The following is a 22,141-nucleotide window of genomic DNA, read 5'->3' as shown; positions in this document are numbered from 1 at the left end:
TGTCAACCGCACCACACAGCTTGGTGTGACTGGTAAACTTCCTGAGGGTGCACCCGATCCCACTGTCCACGTCACTGACAAAGATGTTAAACAGCACTGGTCCCAGTATGGACCCCTGAGGAATGCCACTCTTTCCCAGTTTCCACTTAGGCATTGAAGTGTTGACCACAATTCTTTGAGTGCCACCATCCAGCCAATACCTTATCCACTGAGTGGTCCATCTGTCAAATTCATGCCTCTCCAGTTTAGAGACAGGGATATAATGCGGACAGTGTCAAAAGCTTTGTACAAGTCCAGGTAGATGATGTCGGTCGCTCTGCCCTGATCCATCAGTGCTGTAACCCTGTCACAGAAGGCTGTCAAATTGATCAGGCATGACTTGCCCTTAGTGAAGTCAAGCTGGCTGTCACCAATCATCTCCTTATGTTCCATATGTCTTAGCATTGTTTTCAGGAGGATCTGCTCCATGATCTTGCTAGGCACTGAGGTGAGGCTGACTGGCCTGTGGTTCCCTGGGCCTTCCTTATTTCCCTTTTTAAAAATGGGCATTACATTTCCTCTTTTCCAGTGCATGGGAACTTCACTGGACTGCCACAACTTCTCAGGTGTGATGGATAGTGGCTTAGTCACTTCATGTGCCAGTTCCCTCAGGACTCACAGATGCATTGTTCCATGGGCTTGTGCATCTTCAGGTTCCTTAGATGGTCTCGAACAAGATGTTCACTTACAGCAGGCAGTCCATTTTCCCAGTCCCTGCCTTTGCTTTCTGGGACTTCAGCAGTGTGGCTGGAGCACTTGCTGGTGAAGATAGTGGTGAAAAAGTTGAGTACTTCAGCCTTCTCCAGTGCTGGGTAACTAGGTCTGCCATTTCCTTCTGGAGAGGGCCCACATTTTCTGTAGTCTTCCCTTTAGCGCTGACATACCTATAGAAGCTTTTTCTGTTGCTCTTGATATCCCTGGACAGATTTAATTCTGTCAGGACTTCAGTTTTCCTAACCTGATCCCTGGTTGCTCAGAAAAATTCTCTGTATTCCTTCCAGGCTGCCTGTCCTTCCTTACATCCCCTGTAAGGCTTCCTTCTCACTTTCTTCTTGTATTTTATTTTGTCCAGGAGCAGCTTGTTCATCCATGCAGGCCTCATGGTGTCTGTGCCCAGCTTTGTCTTTGTTGGGACGCATTGCTGCTGTGCTTGGAAGAGGTGATCCTTGAATATCAACCAGTTTCTTGGGCACCTCTTCCCTCCCAAGCTCTACACCATGGTACTCTAACAATCAGATCCCTGAAGAGGCCAAAGCCAGCTCTCCTGAAGTCCAAGGCAGTAATCTTGCTATACACCCCCTTCACTGTCCTAAGGATCTTGAATGGCACCATTTTGTGGTCAACGCAGCCAAGGCTGCTCTTGAGCTTCACTTTCCCCACCAGCCTCTCCTTGTTGGCTCCTCTATCACTTGGAGAAGGACATTGTCATCAATGCATTGCAAGAACTTTCTGGATTTCCTAGGCCATGTTGTGTTGTCTTTTCCACAAATATCAGGTTGGCTGAAGTATCCCACGAGGACCAGGGCTTATGAACATAAGGTGGCTCCTATCTGCCTATAAAGGGCCTCATTCACTTGGTCTTCACGGCCAGGTGTAGCAGAGGACTAATAAAATGCCATCTGTCCCTATGCTCCCTTTAATCCTGAGTCATGAGCTCTTGCTTGGCTCCTCACCCATCCCTAGACAGAGCTCCATGCCCTCCAGCTGGTTGATAACATAAGGGGCGGCACCCCCTCCTATTACCGACTCAGTGTCCTCCCTTAAGAGCCTGTATCCTTCATTCTGACGCTCCAGTCATAAGTCACTCCACCATGTCTCCATAATGCTTATAACATTGTAGCCCTGCAAGAGTATTAACAAACTGTACCAACAATTTTTAGCATTTTTCTGAAATTTATTACTTAGAATGAGAGAATAACAGGAGAACTTAGGTTGAAAAAGACCATAAAGATCATCAAGTCCAACTGTGAAACAGGACTGCCAAGTCCATTACTAAACCATGTCCTAAGCACTGCATCTATGCTTTTTCTAAACACCTCCAGGGACAGTGATTCCACCACCTCTCTGGGCAGCTTGTTCCAACAATTCACCACCCCTTCATTGAAGAAATCTTCCCTAATACCCAATCTACACCTCCCCTGGTGCAACTTGAGGCCGTTTCATCTTGTCCTGTTGGTTGTGATCTGGGAGAAGAGACCTGCCCCCATCTGCCTACAGCCTCCTTCCAGGTAGTTGTAGGGAGCAATAAGGTCCCCCCCGAGTGTCCTCTAGGCAAAACAAGCCCAGTTCCCTCAGCTGCCCCTCATAAGACTTGTGCTCCGGGTCCTTCAGCAGCTCCATTGCCCTTCTCTGGATGCACCCAGCACCTCAGCGTTCCTCTTGAACTGAGGGGCCCAAAACTGAACACAGTATTCAAGGTGCAGCTTCACCAGCACCGAGTACAGGGGGTCAAAGTTACTGCTTGTCCTGCTGGCCACATTATTTTGAACACAAGCCAGGATGCTGTTGGCCTTCTTGACCGCCTGGGTCCACGGGTGGCTCATGTTCAGCCAGCACCCCCAGATCCAGGAGAATGTTGTGGGAAACAGTGTCAAAGGCTTGTCCTGCCTTCCATAAACCCATGCTGGCTGGGCCTGATCCCCTGCTTGTCCTGTACATGCCACATGATGGCTTTGAGGGTGATCTCCTGCACAACCTTCCCTGGCACTGAGGTCAGGCTGACAGGCTTGTAGTTCCCTGGATCCTCCTTCCTGCCCTTCTTGTATGTGGGTGTCACGCTGGCTAATCTCCAGTCAGCTGGGGCCTCTCCAGTTAGCCCGGACTGTTGATAAATGATGGAGAGTAGGTTGGTGAGCTGTTGCGCCAGCTCCCGCGGTACCCTCGGGTGGATCCCAGCCAGCTCCACAGACTTGTGCGTGTCCAGGTGCTGCAGCAGGTCACTGACCGTTTCCTTGTGGACTGTGGGGACCGTGTTCTGCTCCTTGTCCGCATCTTCCAGCTCAGGAGGCTGCGTAACCTGAGGGTACTGGCCTTGCTATTGAAGACTGAGGCAAAGCAGGCATTAAGTACCTCAGCCTTTTCCCCGTCCTTTGTGGCCATGTTCCCTGTGCATCCAATAAGGGATGGACATTATCCTTGGCCCCCCTTTCGTTTCTAATGTATTTGTAACATTTTTTGTTATTATGTACAGCAGTGGGCAGCGTGAGTTCTAGCTGGGCTTTCGCCTTTCTCATCTTCTCCCTGCATAACCTCGTGTCATCCTTACAGCCCTCCTGAGCTGGCTGCCCCTGCTCCAGAGGTGGTGAACTCTCCTTTTTCCCCCGAGTTCCAGCCAAAGCTCTCTGTTCAGCCAGGCTGGTCTTCTATCCCACCAGCCTGTCTTCTGGCACGTGGGGACCGCCTGCCTCTGCACCTTTAAGATATCGTTGTTGAAGACTGTCCAGCCTTCCTGGACCCCTTGGCCCTTCAGGACTGCCTCCCGAGGGACTGACAGCCAGGCTCCTCAACAGGCCAGAGTTGGCCCTCTGGAACTTCCAAGGCAACAGTTCTACTGAACCCCCTCCTTACTTCTCTGAGAACTGAAAACTCTTACCATCCCGTGATTGCTATGCCCAAGATGTCCTCTGACCACTGCATCACTCACAAGTCTGTCCCTGTTTGCCAACAGCAGGTCCAGTGAGGTATCTCCCCCGGCTGGCTCCCTCACCAGCTGGGTCAGGAAGCTGTCCTTCCCACACTCCAGGAACCTCCTAGACTGTTTCCTCTCTGCTGTGTCGTATTGCCAGCAGACATCTGGTAAATTGAAGTCCCCCATGAGAACAAGGGCTAGCGATCGTGAGACTTTTCCCAGCTGCTTGTAGAATGTTTCATCTGCTTCTTCATCCTGGTTGGGTGGTCTATAGCAGAGTCCCACCAGGATATCCACCTTGTTGGCCTTCCCCTGATCCTTACCCATAAACATGCGACCTTGTTGTTACCATCATTAAGCTCTAGTGGAAATACTCCCTGACTTACAGAGCTACGCCACCGCCTCTGCTCCCTTGCCTACCCTTTCTGAAGAGTTTGTTGCCACCCATTGCCAGCATGGATGTTACTCAGTCATGTCCGTTATCCCACCACGTTTCTGTGATGGAGATTATGTTATAATCTTCCTGCTGCACAGTGGGTTCCAGCTCCTCCTGTTGGTTGCCCATGCTTCAGGCATTGGTGTAGATGCACTTCGGTTGTGCCATCGATCTCACTTCAGCACTGGCATTCTGCCCTCTGGCTCACCTCTAGTGAGCTTGGTTCTGTTTCCTTCCCCCTCCAAAGCTAGTTTCAAGCTCTCTCAGTGAGCCCTGCTAACTCCTGACCCAGAATCCCTTTTCCCCTTTGAGGCCGGTGAACCCCATCTGTTGCCAGCAGGCCTGGTGCCGTATAAACTGATCCATGATCAAAACCCCCAATATTTAGCTGGTGACACCAGGCCTGGGGCCAGGTACTGATCCGTGTGATCTTCCGACTACATCCCACATCATTCCCTACAACCGGTAGGATAGAAGAAAACTCTGCTTGTGCTCCTGATCCCTCAACCAGTTACCCCAGTGCCCTGAGGTCTCTCTTGATTGCCCTCAGACTTCCTGTTACTTTGACTTTACTCTCCGTTGTTCAGCATCTTCACATAACAGGAAAATAAGCAGTTTTGGAGGTGGAAAGCCTGTATATATAAAAAAAACTCCGAATGGGTCATAAGCATAGTGCATTATGGCATATGTGTGCCATTACACAGCCCTGAAGTGGAATGGCCAGGAATGCCCTTTGACTCCTACCCTGAAATTGCCCAGCCAGTTAAAAACCTTTTATGACAACAGTTACTTTATTAAGAATCATCATCCTGCATTAAAACATACCACAATGATTTTTTTGCATGTTGAAGCCTTCAAACTGTTTTGCTTGTTAGCAGTTTTACCCTGAGAACAGTGTATCACAAAGTTTAATAGAAGTCTACGCATTAACAGCCCACCCTTCTGATTTCTGTAAATACCTTTCTGTACATAGTTAATTTTTTTGCCATATGTTTCTGTGCTATTCCAATGCTGTTCATATTTGGAAATGTTTAATATTTCTACGAAATACTAACTCAGGTAACAGTAATAGGTAACAGTATTATTTTATCTACTTTGTAATCCCAGCATACAAACTTGTTCTCTCCCACCAGTGCTTTATTACTGTAAACAGAATCATTCAGGATAGGAATATTTCATGTTTACCAACAGGCAATATTTATTATTATTATAACTGAGAACTCTGCATACAGTATTGCACAGAATTACAATGATAACCAACAAAACCATGTTCCTATGCAACTGTAAATAGCACTTTAACAGAAGTTTAACACATTGTGTGATAGGTGTCTTAGTAAAGTGACAGTTTAGAGGATTATTTCATGGGAGTATGAAAGTGCCAACTTTCATTCAAGGCATACACACAAAACACATGAAAAGGATTGCTATACATACCACAGGTCTAAAAAAAATAATGCAAACCAATCTACGCTGCCCCAAAGTACATCAAGTTAAATGAGTATTAGTACTCTTGCCAACCACCAGCACTGCCACATTAAAAGTCTTACCCTCTAGCAGGCAGCAGAGAAACACACTCTAAAGAAATGCCCTTAGCTTGGAGTTTTAGACATGTTAATGTAGCTGTATCACATTAACTGCATTTTTTTGTTTGACAAGACTGAAAGATGGCACTATAAATGCACACAGCCAGTGTATTACCAGTAATTCCTGCATTACTATATAAAGTAACCGTGCACGACAGTTGACTGTTGAAATAAAGTGGTTTTACATCAAAAGATGATACAGTATACAACCAGAATTCAAGCATTTAATATTAAACCAAAGGTGTGTAAATTCTGACCTTCTGCTCCTATGCACTACATAAAACAAATCAAGACTTATTTTTATTCCTCCCTCTGCACGTGGGAAAAGGTGTGGAGGGAAGAATAAAAACATTGCTGCAATTTTACATCTTCAGCACATTACTATTCCAAAGTTGTTAATAGGCATGTGGGTACAACTGACCAGACCAAAACGACCTATGGATTTTCAGCATGCAGCCCTAATGCTCTCAGCTCACTTTCATCCCAACACCTTCTTGTCCTTGATTGCAAGATCCCAGGCCTGTTGTCCCCTACTTTTTATTCGCACCCTTTTCACCAGCTGTTCCAACCAGCTGCCCAGGCAGACACGTTATCTTCTCTTTTGCACAAAGGAGCAGCTTAGCTGCATAGTGTCATCTTTGGATGATCAGAGAAACATGGAGATAAAAGGATGGAAGAGTAATTCTCTCATACCAGTTTTTGGGAAGGCCTGGAGACACGTACACTTCTGCCCAAGCACCAGCAGAGAACTGCTGAAGAGTTCATAAGCCTAAAAAATACTGGTTTACAAAAATCAGGATTCTGATTAGAAGCAAGTGAGCTTACATTCCCATGAAAAAATGGCCTCTTGTAAGCATGACATTTTAATCACTGTCTAGATTAATTTTAAATTATTAAGAAATACTATAGTTTTAAACTACAAATTCTTTTTCTCCTGTTACCAAGTTAACTTCAAGACAGGAGTTAAATAGAAGTTACCATAAGGTTTTGTGGTAAAATCTAGGGTTTTTCACTGAGTTATGAAGCAGAGTTCAAGCTGTAACAAAATTAGCAGACATGACTACAAAAACCTAAAAGTAATGAGATGTATTAGATTTCTCTCTCTCAAAAAAAAAAAAAAAAAAAAAAAAAGAGGTGTTCATAGCTTTTAGTGCACAGACAGCACATTCTGTGAACATGGGGAATCAGAATCCGCAGGCAGTTTATCACTTTGCAATTCCAGTCAAGAAAGATTAACTACAGAAAATGTGAGAAAAGGCCTGTGTGTATCCTGCTTTAGTACGCCAGTGACTGAATACATTTCATGTTCTTGAAAATTACTTCCTAAATACAGCAGAGACTATGCTTCAACAAGGCAAGGAACAGAACTAAAAAACTGGGTTAGCCCATTTTGAAGTATTTCTAAAGTAGCGGTATGGTAGCCTACCGCTATATTAATACATGAACTTCCCTGGATTTATGGGAAAATAAACCACCAAAAAACCCACACATAAAAAGAGGAAAACATCAAAAAACTAAAAAAAAACCCAAGCAAGCATCTACGCAATCACAGTGAATTCTGAGGCTGAGGACTGTGTGTCTGGGTTTATAAATCTTTATAGAAAACACATACAAATGTCTGGGCCTCGACCCACCCCACCCCACCCCCCGATTAATGTAGAACACATAGGCAATATATTCTTTCAAATGGGTTTTGGATGGGGAACTGTGAGCAGTGTGAATAAAGAAAATGACAAAGGAAAATAACAGTGAGATTTTATTTCCTTGGCATGTGAAAGTACAGAGATGTTACTACAGAACTTCCTGTTCTTACCTTTTGGATCCCAACTCATAACAAATTAGAGCGTAACTACATCAGTGGTATAATTTAACACACAATTTGCGTTTTCAAAATTATTTAGCTTTGTTTTTCTTAATGGTATCCACACTTTATGCAGTGTATGAACCTAAAGAAAATGCATTTGCATCTGAAAGCCATAATAGTTAAGTATTTTGTGTTGTTCAAAGTCAAAAAAGCAGTCCTGAGACTTCAGATGTTAAAGCTTTCTCCGCAGCCACATGTTCCTTTGATGTTTGGATTATTGAAGACAAATTCACTGGACAGTTTGTCTTCTACATAGTCCATTTCAGTTCCTAAAAGCGTCAGCTGTGCCTTCTTCTCAATAAACACTCTAACCCCTTGAAGACAACAAAGAAAAAAAAAAAATCACATAAAGCAAAACCACAACTCAACTTTGAAATTCTCTTTCAATGAGTGATAAAAATAATACAAGAAGCTAAATATGAAGACTACCAGTATAACCTGGTTTTCCTGGCCTAACATGGGCTGTTTTTACTGCACCCACAAAAGTCCAGCAACAGTACAGAACTGTTTTTGTGTGCACATCAATGTATGTATTTTTTGAGGGGTTATTTAAAAACACAATACCTAGGGAAATAAGCTGTAGAACACAAATACTGAATCTGCGATTCGTTCACAATTCCCATGTACTAGTCAGTAATCCATTTCCTGCCATTCTTGAAGTCTGCACATCCAACAATATGCCTAAAACCCTTGAAAAAGCAACTGTTCCTCTCTCAAAATTATTTTTTTACTGTGCCAAAAAAACTAGGTCTACATTAACTACTAGCAATACTGAATCCTATAATAAGGCAAAGGTGTGAATGTTCAAAGATACTACAACTTGTAAGGATGAAGAATGAGTAGTTCATCTTAGGAACTAGAAGGAGATCCCTTTTCTAAAGTATACAGAGTACCTTCCTTGCCGGAAAGTTACTGAACTTCAAAACTGCAGATCTGATACAAAGGTGTGAATGGACTGCTTTAGCTGTCCACAGACTAGAATTAATAAAAATAAAAATGTAAAATTGTATCAATAAACAGCAACAAGAAGTCAAGAAGTAATATGAAAGATTGCTGGAAAGCTGCTTCTCATCATAGTAGATATTGAAAAACACAACTCAAGTCTATGGGCAACTGAGTTGAATCTACATATTTTGGGGGTCAATCTGGACAGTAACTGACAGTGAAGGTTAAACTTAATGGAAGTTCATGGACCTGATCTTGAAACAGTCCTTCCTGCCTAAAAGCCAGAAAATTTTTGCAGGTATCCAAAGCCACCGACTCCCTCAATACAGAGCTAGAAGTCAGAGCCTTCAATGGAAAACTGTCTAGAAGCAACCAAAGCAAAACAGAAAGCACAGAGGCACGCTCGAAATACTGTCTGGCTTTGAAACTTAAAAAGTCTCCAACCTGACTGAGGGAAACCACTTTTATCTTCCTTAAGACCCAAACCAGGAAATACCTTCTGAAAACAGTTTTTTAGCACTGTAAAGCTAGAGAAGCTCTTGAATCAATAAGAGGCAACTACAGAAACCAGCTGAATTTGAAATCGAGGCACCTGCAGAATTAGGTGGCAGTCCCTATCTCACACAATCTGGTTCAACTTAGTAATTTTCTAAGTTCTAACTAATTCTCTGTTAAAGAATAAAATTTATGAGTTGAAGACAGCTGGAAGATGGGCTCTGTCTACCAACATAGCTTCTGTAACAAAGTAATTGTGATATCCCACTTATATTTAAATCTCTAACTTTGCCAACAAATTAAAAGTAACATTCCTGAACATAACATAATGGAGTTCAGTAATGTCTAAAACCCCCAAAAATACCCCCACAAAGGAATTTTAGGAGCTTTTAGAAAAAGAAACAAAACCAAACACTATTATGCTTCTGTAAAAATCTGTACTTGACAAAAAGACCACTGACAGAAATCTTCGTAAAAACTGGAAAATGTATAGAACTGTGCTGGTTTTGACTGGGATAAAGTCAATTTTCTCCAGAATAACTAGTACAGGGCTATGTTTTGGATTTGTGCTGAACACAGGGACGTTTCCATTGTCGCTGAGCAGCGCTTACACAGAGCCAGGGCTGTTCTGCTCCTCACCCCTCCCCACCAGCCAGCAGGCTGGGGGAGCACAAGCAGTTGGCAGGGGACACAGCCAGGACAGCTGACCAAAGGGATATTCCATACCATGTGACGTCATGCTAAGTATATAAGCTGGGGAAAGAAGGAGGAAGCAGGGGGGGGCGTCTGGCATTATGCATTTGTCTTTCCAAGTAATCGTTACACATAGTGGAGCCCGGCTTTCCTGGAGCTGGCCAAACACCTGCCTGCCCATGGGAAGCAGTGAATGAATTCCTTGTTCTGCTTTGCTTGTGTGTGTGGCTTTTGCTTTACCTATTAAACTGTCTATATCTCATCCTATGAGTTTTCTCACTTTTACCGTTGATTTTTCCCCCATCCCATAGCGGGAGAGTGAGCAAGCAGCTGCGTAGGGCTTAATTGCTAGCTGGAGTTACAACCATCACAGTAACTTTAGCAATAGATCTATCATGGAATACTCAATGAAGTTGTCAGGCAGAAAGATTAAATTCCAGCATAGAAAATAATTTTTAAAATACTCACAGAACCCATTGTTACAAAGCAATGTAAAGGTCAAAAGTGTAAAGAAGTTAAAACCAAATTATGAATCAATGAAGACTAAGACTAGTTAGAGAAGACAGCTTGGAAAATCCCTTGCAAATAAAATCTTTACTTTGCCAAGCCTTGGTTCAGGTATGCTGATAAAGTATTTCCAAATATCTGCTATTAGCTACCTCCAAAGCCATGAATGATGGACTAGACAGAGACCGCAAAGCTGCAGATTTTAACTAACTGGTTACTTCAAAACAGAAACTAAGGTGACCACAATCCCCATAAAAGAACAGTAGGATGTCTTGCTATGACTTGTTACTCTTTACCAGTACCTTGGCAAACCCGTAATAGGTTATTCTTCCCCACCACCACAGAGAAGTTTGCTCTGCTGTTATCAGAAACTCACCATCTTGAACCACTTCTTCATCAGAGTCTCCTTTCGATTTTGTATATTCTAACGTGTAAGAAAGTCCATTGCATCCTCTCGTACGAACACCCACTTTCATGCCTACCTGAAAAAAAAACCCACCACCACCACGTTCATGACTTTTTTAAAACCTATTCTGGAACACCAAGATAAGAAGTATGCAAACCAACAAAATGCTGACATATGTTGTTCTCCACTGTCTCAAAGCAGAGTTATCTTAATGGATTAAGAGCTAACATTTTCTTCCTTTTACAAAATTGACTGCCAAGGTTTAAGAAACATCAGCTGTTCGCTACTGTGGATCAAGTCCTAAAGTAAGGCTAAAGTTTTGAAGTAATAAACTGTTGGCACTCCTGTAGGTGTCTGGTCTCATGAATTATGTTATTTTGAAATTTTGTTTAGTGCAATTTCAAAGATGGCTATTTTTGTAACTTCACATTCAAGTTTACTCAGATGTTAATTCATGCAATATTTATTATTTTTTTCTTAAAATTACTGACAGTAACATAACTATGAAGCTGTGAGGCCAAGGGCAGTTACTAGATTTTCACAGAACTCTTGTAAAGACACTACCAGAAAACTTACTTCAAAGTTTTGAAAAGCGTCCTTCGACTCCTTCATTACGTCTACTGCCAGTCTCACTTAAAAACCAATTTCCTTCTTAAATCAAGTATGTTTATTTGCTTACTGTTTTTTGCAACCTTAAAAGCCAACCTAGTCAATGTTTGTGACATTCACAGAAGTCCAACAGAGCATCTGTGTAAGTGAAGATCTGAGAAAGTGTTTAGAAAACGGTAACTCTGTGTACAACAATCTTTCAAAAGTACCTGTACCACTCTGCACATACCAATGTTTTGTAACTGAAGATGAAAATTATATTGTCCATCTCCATAATTTATGTTACAATAAAAATGTATCAAAACATGTAACCTGTCTTCAAGTGGTATCTGAGACAAACAGCCTTTGATCTCTTCAGACTAAATACCTTTCTCTACAGGAACTGCTACAAATAATGGGTTAGAAGATCCAAACACCATTATAGCAAGGGGATGACTGACCAGTTAAGCTGTGGGCTTAACGCTCACTTAGGATGGTTTTAAAACATTAGAATAAAGAGTCTTGTTAGTTGCAGATGTGCAGGAAGCAAAAGAAACAATGAGCCTCATAAGGAAGTTAAAAGACAAATATTGTTCTTGAAATAGTAGTTACTGTAGAGAAGAAAATCTAATTCTTGTTTTTATAACATTTAGAAAGCAAGACTTTAGTGTTTTTCCCGCAAGAAGAAAGATGACAAGCTCAATCAGTTACTTGGAAAAATGCCAATTACTCAAAAAAATACACTGGCAAGTTTCCCAAGAATGAAATGTCTCCCAATGGGTATGAATCTAACTTTATATTATTATATACTTCATAGTAAGAACTCCTACAAGAACTTCATTAATAGCATCTTAATATCAACGGCTGAAGATCTCTTTCCCCTACCAGAAGTCACCACTATGCCACACTAAAAGGCTTCATTTAAATATAGCTTAAAAATATTTTGAAGCTTATGATTTTAACTTTATCCAACTCAAAAGTCATTGTACCATGAAATACCATTACAGTCAGTTGTTTCCTGCCTTTTATTTTATAAAAAAACAGAGGTTGGTATATAAACAAGCTTATGCATTCCCTTCCAAATAAAGGCCTCGGTGTTTATTTCAAATTTCTAAGCTAGGCAGAAATGCTTTGCAATTATGAGCTGTGCTAGTACCTTAGCACAACCTACAGGTTAGCCCTGTTCATACTTACATGCTCAGGTTTATCTTTAAGAAGCTGTTTTATCTTCTGAACAGCTGATGGGGTCTGAAAAACAAAAATACACATCAATTTGAAATGGGTTTTTCTGGTTTATTTGCAGTAGCACTTGCACGTACTGAAGCATGCAAAGTACTTAGTTGTATTACAAAAAAATCCTGTTCCAGCTCTATGCACTCAAATGTTCTCAGTTGACATTTGTTTCCTTCAGTGTAACCCACCTGCCAGTACTGACTAGCTTGTGTTCTACTTGAAACTAACGTCTGAAGATACACACTCTGCTGTATCTGCTGTAAAACAGACAATTATTAAATCTAATCCAGGCAGAACACAGTATCTCTTCACTCCCCTCCTCACCCATGCTGCAGCAAACAGATAGTTCAAGAACCGCAGTCCTTAATATTAGGGTGTTTGGTTGGGGTTTTTTCCCCCCCCAAAATCACTACCAGAATTCAATTTAATAGTTCTGCTCTTGTGAAACTTTTGTCACACACGCATTACAGACAAAAATCAATTAGGCACAGAAGTGTTTATGGCCTACTCCTCTCTTCCCACTAACCCAGAGGGGAACTGTGACTTTACAGCAGATAAATTCCACTGTTCATACAGATCTAGCTGCTGCAGAAATGCAAGAATGAAACATAAACATACAAAATCCCATTGCAACCTTACAAGTTTCTAAGACACTGAGAAGAGGAAAAGCATTAGCAACGTGAAGTTCTGGCCATGAGCAGAATTAAGTACACAAAGCAAACCACAAGTAGACTTACAGCAGAAAACCTTTCCTAATTACACCTACTATTCTTAATTTGTTACAGAATCACTACCGAGCAGGAATCACCTGCTCTGACAAATGACTGACCTATAGTACTTCATCCGCCCCTGCTCCTGCAGTGAACTGACCGTACTTTTCACTCTGCAGTATGTCCCTCTCACAGCACGGCCTCCCCAGCGCCGCCGCTAATCGCAAATTCGCCTCCTCAATTCGCCTCAATTAACAAAAGGGCACAGAGCCAAATACACTTCCTCAATCCACAAAAGAATACAAAGCCTCCTTGGAAACCATCTACTCGTCAGCTTCTGTAGGCAATTTTTTATTTTTTTTTTTTTTTTTTTTTTTTTAGATAAATACAGTTCTTCGGGTGACTGTGCAAAAAGGCCCCCGCGAAGCGACCGCTTCTTCCCTCCCCCCGCGGCCCCGCTCTGCGCAGCGGGGCCCGCACAGGGCGCACCCGGGCGCGGTCCGGAGGCGGCAGCAGCTTCCCCCGCAGTGAGCTCACGGGGGAAGGGGACCCATCCGGCCCCCCGCAAACCCTCCCTACCGAGCGCAGCAGCGCCCAGCCGGCAGCCTCCGAGGGTTAACGGCGCCCGGCCGCGCCCGCAGCACCGCCCCGGCCGCGTCCCACCCCCGCCACCGCGGCGCCTCGCCCGCCGCCGGGCCGGGCGGCCAGCGCCGCCGACCGCGCAGAGAGGCTGGGCGGCCCGTCCTCCTTCCCCGCCCCGCTGTCACCGGCAGCGCAGGGGCGGCCGGCCGCGGGGCGGGTGGCAGGGCCGGCGGAGGCCCGGCGGCCCGGCCCGCCCGTGGCGCAGCTCCCGCTCCCGCTCGGTCCCGGGGGCGGTGGGCCCGGCGCTCCCGCCCGCGGCGGCGCCACTGACCAGGGTGAGGGCGGCGCGCGTAGCCTGGATCTTCCGCTTGCTGACGGCGCGCACGGTGGCCCTCACCACGGACGAGGCCATCGCCCCCCTCCGCCGCGTCCTCTACCCTGTGCCATGGGCACCACCGACGTCACGCCGTGACGCCACGGCGCCCCGCGCGCTTCCGGCGCCAGCTCGGGCTGCGCAGCGGGTGGCGCTCGCAGGCAGCGGCGGGCCCGCCCCCCCTCCCGGCGCCGGGGGTGCAGCGGCGCCTCCGCCTTGCGGGCGCCGGCGGCGGGAGCGGGGCCCGGCCCCCGCGGGGCGGCTGGCAGCGGGCGGCGGCGGGCTTGGCCAGGGCAGCCGCGGGCGGAGGCCCCGCCCGTCGGGCCCCCTCGGCTGTCTGCGGGTGCGCGCGGGCCCGCGAGCCACGTAGTCCCCGCCACGAGAAAGGCCGGCAGAGGGAGCGCGGGCTGACGGTCACACAGGCGGGCGCGTACAAACCGGCCTCGCGTGAGGCGATCCGACGGGAAGCGGTGGCACGGCGGGCAGAACCCACGCGTGGGGGAGCCGGGTCGGACAGACCGCGCAGCGAACGCGGAGGCGGCGGCCGGTGCGGGCTGCCGCGGGCACCGCACCGCGAACGGCCGCCCAGCCGCCCGCGCCCCCCTCCTCCCTCCGGGCTGCGGCCGGGGCCGGGTGAAGGGCGGTGTGGCGGTCGGGGGACGCCCGCCCGGTGCGCAGCCACGGCGGGAGGGCGGCTGGGAAGTGCGGGAGCTGCGCGGCCCTGCCCGCACCGCTGGTGGCAGCCGCGGGGCGCGTGCGGGGCAGCCCTGGCACGGGAGGGCTCATCCCGCGCCTTGGAACCGCATGGCGCCTGCGCCAGAAGGAAAACTAGTCCTCGTTTTCCATTTCCTCCGACAGCATACGGTAGATAATACCTTGAACCAGCGCGGACAAAGTCCAAGCACAAGCAACACGTCCACACCTCGTCACTACACCTGGCGAGTCTGGGCTTAGCAGCTTTGAAGAGCTCAACAGTGCATGAGCAGGGGGGTTTATTTTTTACATAGATAATTATGTAAATTACTCACTACTCTTTAATGAGGCACGGTACTTCGACCTCAAATGTAAATATAGCAACTGCATGAAAAAAAAGTTCTGTTTTCTTCAGCTATGCAAAATGTGTCTTTCATACACAGTATGTGCAACTTGGGTGCAGACCTTCAGCTAAAACACACCCACTTATGGGTCATGGGGGCCTGAATGCACCGTCAGCCTGAAGCTGAAGTCACTGATACGTATCCTTGGAGGAGGGAAGCTTAGGTATGAATGCAGCTACTATCTGTCTTCATCAGTCTGCCATGCAGGCATGAAGAGTTTTGCCTTCTTGCACTTCCTTAGGATGCTTCCAACCATCACTGTCACCTATCACTGTCACTGTCACTGAATCTCAGCATGAAAGACTCGGCACGGGCTAAAACAACAGGTTTTCTAAGGTGCTTTGCCTCTTCGGTATATTACCAAAAAAAAGCAAAAGTCAGTATTAAAATCTAAATAGTGAATAACAAGAGATATTATTGATAAAGTTATCAGTATAGGAAAAAAATACTCTTTGCTAGCAAGCTCCCATTCTAAGCAGCTATTTTAAGCCCAGAAAAGTTAATAATGAAGATAATTTTTTATATGGCTTCTGCAGTTCTTACAAAAATGTGAGAAGGGTTATAAAAGAAACAATGTGTATTAAATACATTTAAATAAAATTTCTAATGGATGAGAAACTGGTTTTAAATACAGCTATGAAACAAATCTCACCAGAACAATTAAATTAGGGGAGATGATGAGTGTTATTAATCTAGCAGTTAGTTATATAGCTAACTTGAGATTAAGTCATCTCAGACAGCTGTGCCGCATACCTGAAAAAACTTTGTCCTTCTCCATTTTTCAGCACTGATTACTAACTACTCATAGCACAAAACATTTTCCAACTTTGGAAATGGGGACATCAAAAGCATGCGAGATTCCCGTGAAATATGGCAATAGCACTTTTTTTAAAATAAAGCAGTACAAAGTCCTGTAACAGTGTCTCTCTGTGTCATTACAGGGACTGAGTATGCAGGTAGTTTAGTAGAGGCCTTTTAAACTATTAGTTTATTAGTATTTATTATTACATTTTATTAGTATGAATTTAGTTGTGAACTATTATTTTAAATTTTTACTGTGATTTTTGATACAGTTCTTTTTCTAGAAACTTGATGCAGTGTATCCTTTCAGAGTTTTTCTTTGCATGTGGAAGGCTGCTCCCTTGAGTATACTCCTGTAAGGCAAATAGGATCTAAGAATTGTTAAGAACAACTCGGTTTTCTTAAATTTTAATTTCTAATCAATTTCCTAAATTTTACAACTTCATCCAGCAGGTATATATGCCTCCTCAACTGTGTTTCTTCTGTGTCGTATCATTCTGTTAGTTATGACTGTGCTTTAACTACTTTTAAAGCAAAGGATGTGTTAGTGGTTTAATGCCTGTGATATATATCCCAAATTAGGGGAGGTTTATTTTAGGGCTATGAGATACTTGTAACTATATAGAATTTGTGGTTGCATAAGGAAGAAGCAGCTCTGAAGTGAGAAGCCTGGAGGATCTACAGAATGAATTTTCATTCAGATGTGAGTTTAGAAGTTTCACAGCTGAAAACTTCACCGCTAAACTACAAATTACCACAAATTGAATTGGATGAGCAGGCATAAATCTGATTTTTTTTTTTTTTAAAAAAATAGCTTCAGTCTTTGAGATTATGCCAAAGTCCCTTAGAGGCTAACACTCTTCATTCCTATCGGCAAAACTGAAAAGTAACTGAAGAGAGGGCCAAATAAGGCATACAGAAGACATGTCAGCCAGACTTTTCTTTTGCAATATGAAAAACTACAATAATTAAATTATTTCTGAGGGAAAAACTGACTGTTTCATATGATGAAATATGCTATAAAGACAACGCTGGAATTATTTTCTGTTTGTTGCTTGCTACTACTTTGAAAATGTTGAGGAAAGAATACAAAAGAAATTATTTGTGAAAGTTGCTGATCTAAAAGTTTACAAGTGGATGGCTACAGATGGATGAAAACCAAAAACAGGAGTTGGAATCCCAGTTCCTTAAGACCACTTTGGCAATTCTAGCTTTCAACTTTAAGAAAAATAGATGGGTAAGGAAAAAATTAAACCTGACATGTCTATAACCAGGTAATTCTAATAGGTTACCATTAATTTTACATTTAAGTCCAGAATCCTGAAATTACAACCTAAGAAGAAATAGAGACACTTAAGTCCGATTTATTTATTTTTACAATTTATTTCAAAGTCATAAATAACAGTGGTTTCAGCTTTACCATGTAACTAATTCTTTCCTGAACAAAATAAGACAGTACATTACCAGCGCCAGAAGGACTTCAGGTGAAGCTCAGATTAATAGTACTAAGTAAATTCTTGGCTGGTACAAGGATCCTATGCACATTTTATGAAAATTGACATATATTTTCCTAGTTGCCAAATATAATACCTCTACTCCTTAAAGCATTTTTGTTTGTATCCCCAAAGGCCTTGAAAAAAATTCTTAGCAGCAGCAAACAGGACTGACCTGTTTTTTAGTCTTTCTTCTTGTACACAAGCACAGCAGCAAATGAACTCCCATAAAATCACAAAACAGAAAAAACCCCAAGAAATCAATGGCACTGCTTGTCCAAAGATTGTTTTACATATGTTTACTAGTGTCTAAGTTTTCAGTTCTCTACATAAAAAAAATAATGTGGCAGTCTACAAACATTTAGAACACGTTTACACAAGGATTAAGGTAAACAATCTACATAAATAAATATTATTTGCGCCTTCAAAAAATCAATGTTTGAAGAAAATATAATGTATTTGGCTTGCACACAATTTTAGTGCATTTTAGAATGGTCAGCTGGAACAACAAAACCGTGAAAACAGTTCATTTTCAGTACCTGCCCTTTTCTGTTCATAAGAAAAAGACACAGTTACTTGTACTAGCAATCTAAAATAAAACACAACGTAGTTAAGTCGAAGGTTGTCTATGCTGCTGTCCTGTGAATCCAGATGCTTTAGCTAAATAATTTTTTTTAAATGAATGAAGTGCCTGTATTGCAATTTAACAGTGCTTAATATTCCTCAAGATTCTTGTTGGGTCCTCTTCTGTGAGGCTTTTCCCTGAGTCATGTATTTATTGGAAAGGCTGCCTAAGACTGGGAGAAAGAAAGCATTGCACTTTATTTAATAAAGGTTTAAAAAACAAAGCAACACACAAAAGACAAGATATAAAACAACTGAAACAATTGCCCAGAAGAAAATTACTGTTCAGTCAAACTATAAAGGCGGCACACACAAGATCAACTTTAGATCATTAAAAACTGAAGGACAGTAGGCAATATTAAAACACAAAATTGAGAAGTGGCATTTTTTTTCAACTGAACACCTGATAACAAATGACTTTGTGTTTAAAATCCCCAAATTTAGATTTGGAAAAGCCTTACAGTGAAAACAGAAATTAATTTGAGATAGTCTTCCAAAGTTTGTAAAGGCTACTTAAGTCCCCCTTCTGGTGTCCTGTAAGATATATATATATACACACACATACTGAAAAAACCCAAGCTGCTACAAGGTTTGCAGAGTGGCACTAGAAACTCAAAGTAATTAAAAAACCAGGTTATTTTAAAACCTTCATCATATCCGTTAACAGGTGTGTGAAATTACTGTAAGGAACCTGTATTTGTAACGACGTATCTCTCATAAAACATCTCTGATCCAGAAAAAGTACATGAAGTCCTTTGTATTATCATCTGACTATTATTTGTAAGTGTAATTTTAACTTCCTTGCATTTTGGCAGCTCAGACCAAGGATGTGTTTTGATAGTCTCCCCTCAGTTGATCATGTGGAAAGTTCTGGACAGCCACTCTGAGCAACATGTTGTCCCTGAAGAAACAAACCCCATGTATGCCCAAACAGGAGAGAAAGTGATAGAAACCTACGGTATCCTTCTGCAAAATAAACCTACCGGAGTAAAGAAAAAATGCCCAGAACTGACATGCCTAGGTTTTGCATCCAAAACAAAACTGAAAAATTGCATGCTTTTACAGTAAGAAAACCCACCAATGTGGCTGCACTTCAGAATTATCTAGCAACCTGTCCAGACTCCTGCTGTGGTCACCAAATTAAGTAGATTTTCTATAAGGACTGACGAAGAAAGCAAGTGAAAAATCCATGCTTTTACACAGAATTTCTGAATTGAAACAAAGATATACAAACCTGACTGGGGACTCAAAAATACTTTTCCTTTTTGTTTATTTTTTTCTTCATGTAAAATCACTCCCTATAAACAACACAAACACTGATGAACCAACAGAATTTAATTATGTCATTCCACAATAAAATAAAAAGGTTGTCCTTGAAAGCTTAAGTAAAGCTATTTTTAATTACTTTAATTGGACTTTAGAATATTTTAAAACAAAAAGATCAAAGGAAAGGGACACTTGGTGTTTACCTGATTTAATCTAACAGCATGTTTGGCAGCACTGGGTAAAGAAGGGGATCCACACAACACTTCCGGTTTTGAACCACCTATAAAGATCATAATATAACAAAGATTTTTCTAATTTGAAACTAGTTTCCACTTCAGGTATCATAAGGTATAAAAATAACAAAATATTTGCAATCTACCTTAGGAATACATAGAAAGTAGGACACTTATTTTCCTCAATTTTATAATGTGGAAAACTGTCACAATGAGGTGTGATGCATCCATAGTTAAGCATGGAAGTTAGGAACCTACAATAAAGCTGTGTATCCTCCTCCAGAATCAGGGGGAGACAGGGATCTTCAGAGGATGAATGAAGGTATGGTGATAAGTGAATTGTCCATAGTCTCACCAGATGTAGCACACCAAAGAACAAAGTCTGATCTCTTAGATCCAGTTGTTCATTATCCTCTATTCAACTAGAGAGAACACCAGGCACTGAGCAAGCAAAAAAACGAGACAAAGCCCTAGCAACACCAATACTCTTTGAATTAAAATACCGTAATTCCCAAAATACAGATAATAGACAAAAATACCTACTCCAGAAATCATGATTTTAGACATATGTACTGTACAGCCTCAGCATAGCTCTCGTATGATGAATGTTATAACGTCACTGACTACAAAAGTCAGGCATACTCCACCTTAGCCAACTCAGTATCATGGCAAATGGAATGCTAGAAAACCTCAAAGAGACAAAGTCAAAGATCAAAGGTTAAATTTAGACTTGACACACACCTTCAAAAGGTCAGAAGCTGAATAAAATGTGGCTTCACTTTTTAAACACCTCTTCTGTCCACCCAACAATTCTAGTTGTCTGACAAACTAAGAACACTTCCAAATACATTTACACCATTGTCCTTCCACTTCCTTTGTGGGAGTCTTTGTAAGCACAGTCTTCCACTTATTACATCTGATTAAGAAGAGTCTCCTGATCTAACTGGACAGAACATTTTTACTAGTAGAGAAGAGCTGGCTTGAAATTACATTTATAAAAAGGATTTGTATTTGTTACTTTTAAGAGGTCAAGTTATGAGTAACCTGTAAAGCAAATTTTCCCAGCATGAATTTAAATGCTCCTAGGTTTACCTACAGAGAAACAATAATACTTTGTTCCTTTGGATGCCAAATAAAAGTACTATTGACTGTCTTAAAGAGTCTCAGTTTTATCTTAGAATAATTTTCCTTTACAACACAGATGATAAGATCTGTCTTATGTGAAGAATGACTTAGATACTGCTAAGCAACTACTTCATTATTCTGTTCAGATCTGTTAGTCAGGATCTGAATTTGGGGGCATTGTGGTAGGTTTGGTTTTTTTTTTAAAGTCAAAGTTGCAAACTGACTTCATGCAAAGTAAGACAAATTATTGTATATCTCTGACTGCTGAGCTGGCAGGAACATTGTTTTATTTCCTTCATAATATTATATGCGAGCAATCTGTTCACTTTCATAGTGACTTGATTATTATGGAATAATTCTGGTTTACGTGTTGTGAAGAGCTACAAGGCTAGCTTTTGTTGCAGTTATGATGTCCTGAAAGAGAAGCTGTAGTTTGAAACATTAGCAAACTCTTATATAGTGAGGACAATGGAAGCAATTTCAAAGTATTAGACACTCATAGTCTTTCTATTACAAGCATTTTAGCTGCTAAGAGAAACCATCTCTAGTATCTTGGGATACAGCAAAGTTCTGAAAGATAGGTGAGGATGAAGGGAAAACTGGCTAAATGCAACTACATGTAAAAACAAAGACAGCATTTACGTGGTGCCATTCAAAGCAAAACCCTTACCCATCAGTCAGCTCTCTTAAAAATACCAGAAAACATAAGCTCTGTTTAAGCTACTCAGCTTAACCACTTTCATACCTGTAGCTCCTTTATACTGTGGGCATTCCTTTTTAATATGACCTTCTCTTCCACAGATAAAACAACGTTTTTCTTTTAAGTCTCTGTCTTCCAGGTGCTTCCACTTCTCTGCTGAATGCCTGGGAGTCTTTTCTCTTCCAGTTTCTGCTATCACCCTTGCTAGTTTCTTCTTCTGAGGTGTACATAGATGCAACTTTCCCTCCTTGATTGAGCTTTCCTTTTCTGTTGTTTTATTTTGTGTTTCTTTGTCCTCTTTGCTTCTTTTCTCCTTGTTTTCTGTGTACCTCTGGTTTTTGCTGTCTTCATAATCATGATTCTGTCTTAGTCTGCAGGAGCAGAAAAATGCTACAGAATTGATAGGTTTTACATACATGCATAGTGGAAAAAAAACCCATGCAAAACCAGTGTTGTCTACAGACAATACATGCATTTCGTGTATTTCTTCAATGAGTTAAAGTGAATTAATGTACTTTGACTCTCCTACCAAACACTGCTACACTGATGTAACATACCTAACAATTTAACTTCATGATAAGATCACAATAGAGCCCTAAATTCTAATAATTATATCTCAAAAAATAGAAACACAACAGAAACTCTGGGTGCTAGAGTTGCAAAGACAGTGGAAGAAAAGAAAACACAAGCAAAATGCTAATAAAATAATAATAAAAAATA

The 22,141-nt window shown here is 42.3% G+C and overlaps 2 protein-coding genes across 7 annotated transcripts in view; both read right to left on the bottom strand.

Moving 5' to 3' along the window:
* Positions 1 to 7,429: 7,429 nt before the first annotated feature.
* On the bottom strand, positions 7,430 to 14,201 carry ISCA1 (iron-sulfur cluster assembly 1). Its single transcript, XM_055790282.1, has 4 exons — positions 14,041 to 14,201; positions 12,379 to 12,432; positions 10,567 to 10,672; positions 7,430 to 7,864 (listed from the first exon to the last, which is right to left on the bottom strand). The coding sequence occupies exons 1-4, from the start codon at positions 14,119 to 14,121 to the stop codon at positions 7,716 to 7,718; spliced, it is 390 nt and encodes a 129-aa protein (XP_055646257.1). The 5' UTR covers positions 14,122 to 14,201; the 3' UTR covers positions 7,430 to 7,715.
* A 3,127-nt stretch (positions 14,202 to 17,328) lies between these two features.
* The window catches only part of TUT7 (terminal uridylyl transferase 7), a 42,409-nt gene continuing 37,596 nt past the window's right edge, over positions 17,329 to 22,141 (bottom strand). For 4 of the 6 annotated variants that reach the window (XM_055790278.1, XM_055790279.1, XM_055790280.1 and 1 more), the window contains 4 exons: positions 21,467 to 21,792; positions 19,567 to 19,643; positions 19,332 to 19,395; positions 17,329 to 18,270 (listed from right to left, as the gene is read on the bottom strand). In XM_055790278.1, the coding sequence (XP_055646253.1) occupies positions 18,197 to 18,270; positions 19,332 to 19,395; positions 19,567 to 19,643; positions 21,467 to 21,792 (541 nt within the window). In that variant the 3' untranslated portion in view covers positions 17,329 to 18,196. Of the gene's footprint in view, positions 18,271 to 19,331; positions 19,396 to 19,566; positions 19,644 to 21,466; positions 21,812 to 22,141 lie in introns of those variants that run through there. The other 2 variants (XM_013301801.3, XR_003555874.2) reach the window with 2 other exon arrangements.

The sequence above is a fragment of the Falco peregrinus genome, chromosome Z (assembly GCF_023634155.1).
Source record: "Falco peregrinus isolate bFalPer1 chromosome Z, bFalPer1.pri, whole genome shotgun sequence".
Classification (NCBI taxonomy): Eukaryota; Metazoa; Chordata; class Aves; order Falconiformes; family Falconidae; genus Falco; species Falco peregrinus.
Note: the sequence above shows the minus strand (reverse complement) of the source record. Positions and strands in the feature narration are given on the sequence as shown.

Bases quoted from the DNA above. Each gene is read 5' to 3' on its own strand.
- ISCA1 (XM_055790282.1), bottom strand. From the start codon at position 14,121: ATGGCCTCGTCCGTGGTGAGGGCCACCGTGCGCGCCGTCAGCAAGCGG. The intron at 12,433-14,040 runs GTCAGTGGCGCC...TTTGTTTTTCAG, and splicing joins CGCGCGCCGCCCTCACCCTG to ACCCCATCAGCTGTTCAGAA. The intron at 7,865-10,566 runs GTGAGTTTCTGA...GTTGTCTTCAAG, and splicing joins TGAAGAAGTGGTTCAAGATG to GGGTTAGAGTGTTTATTGAG.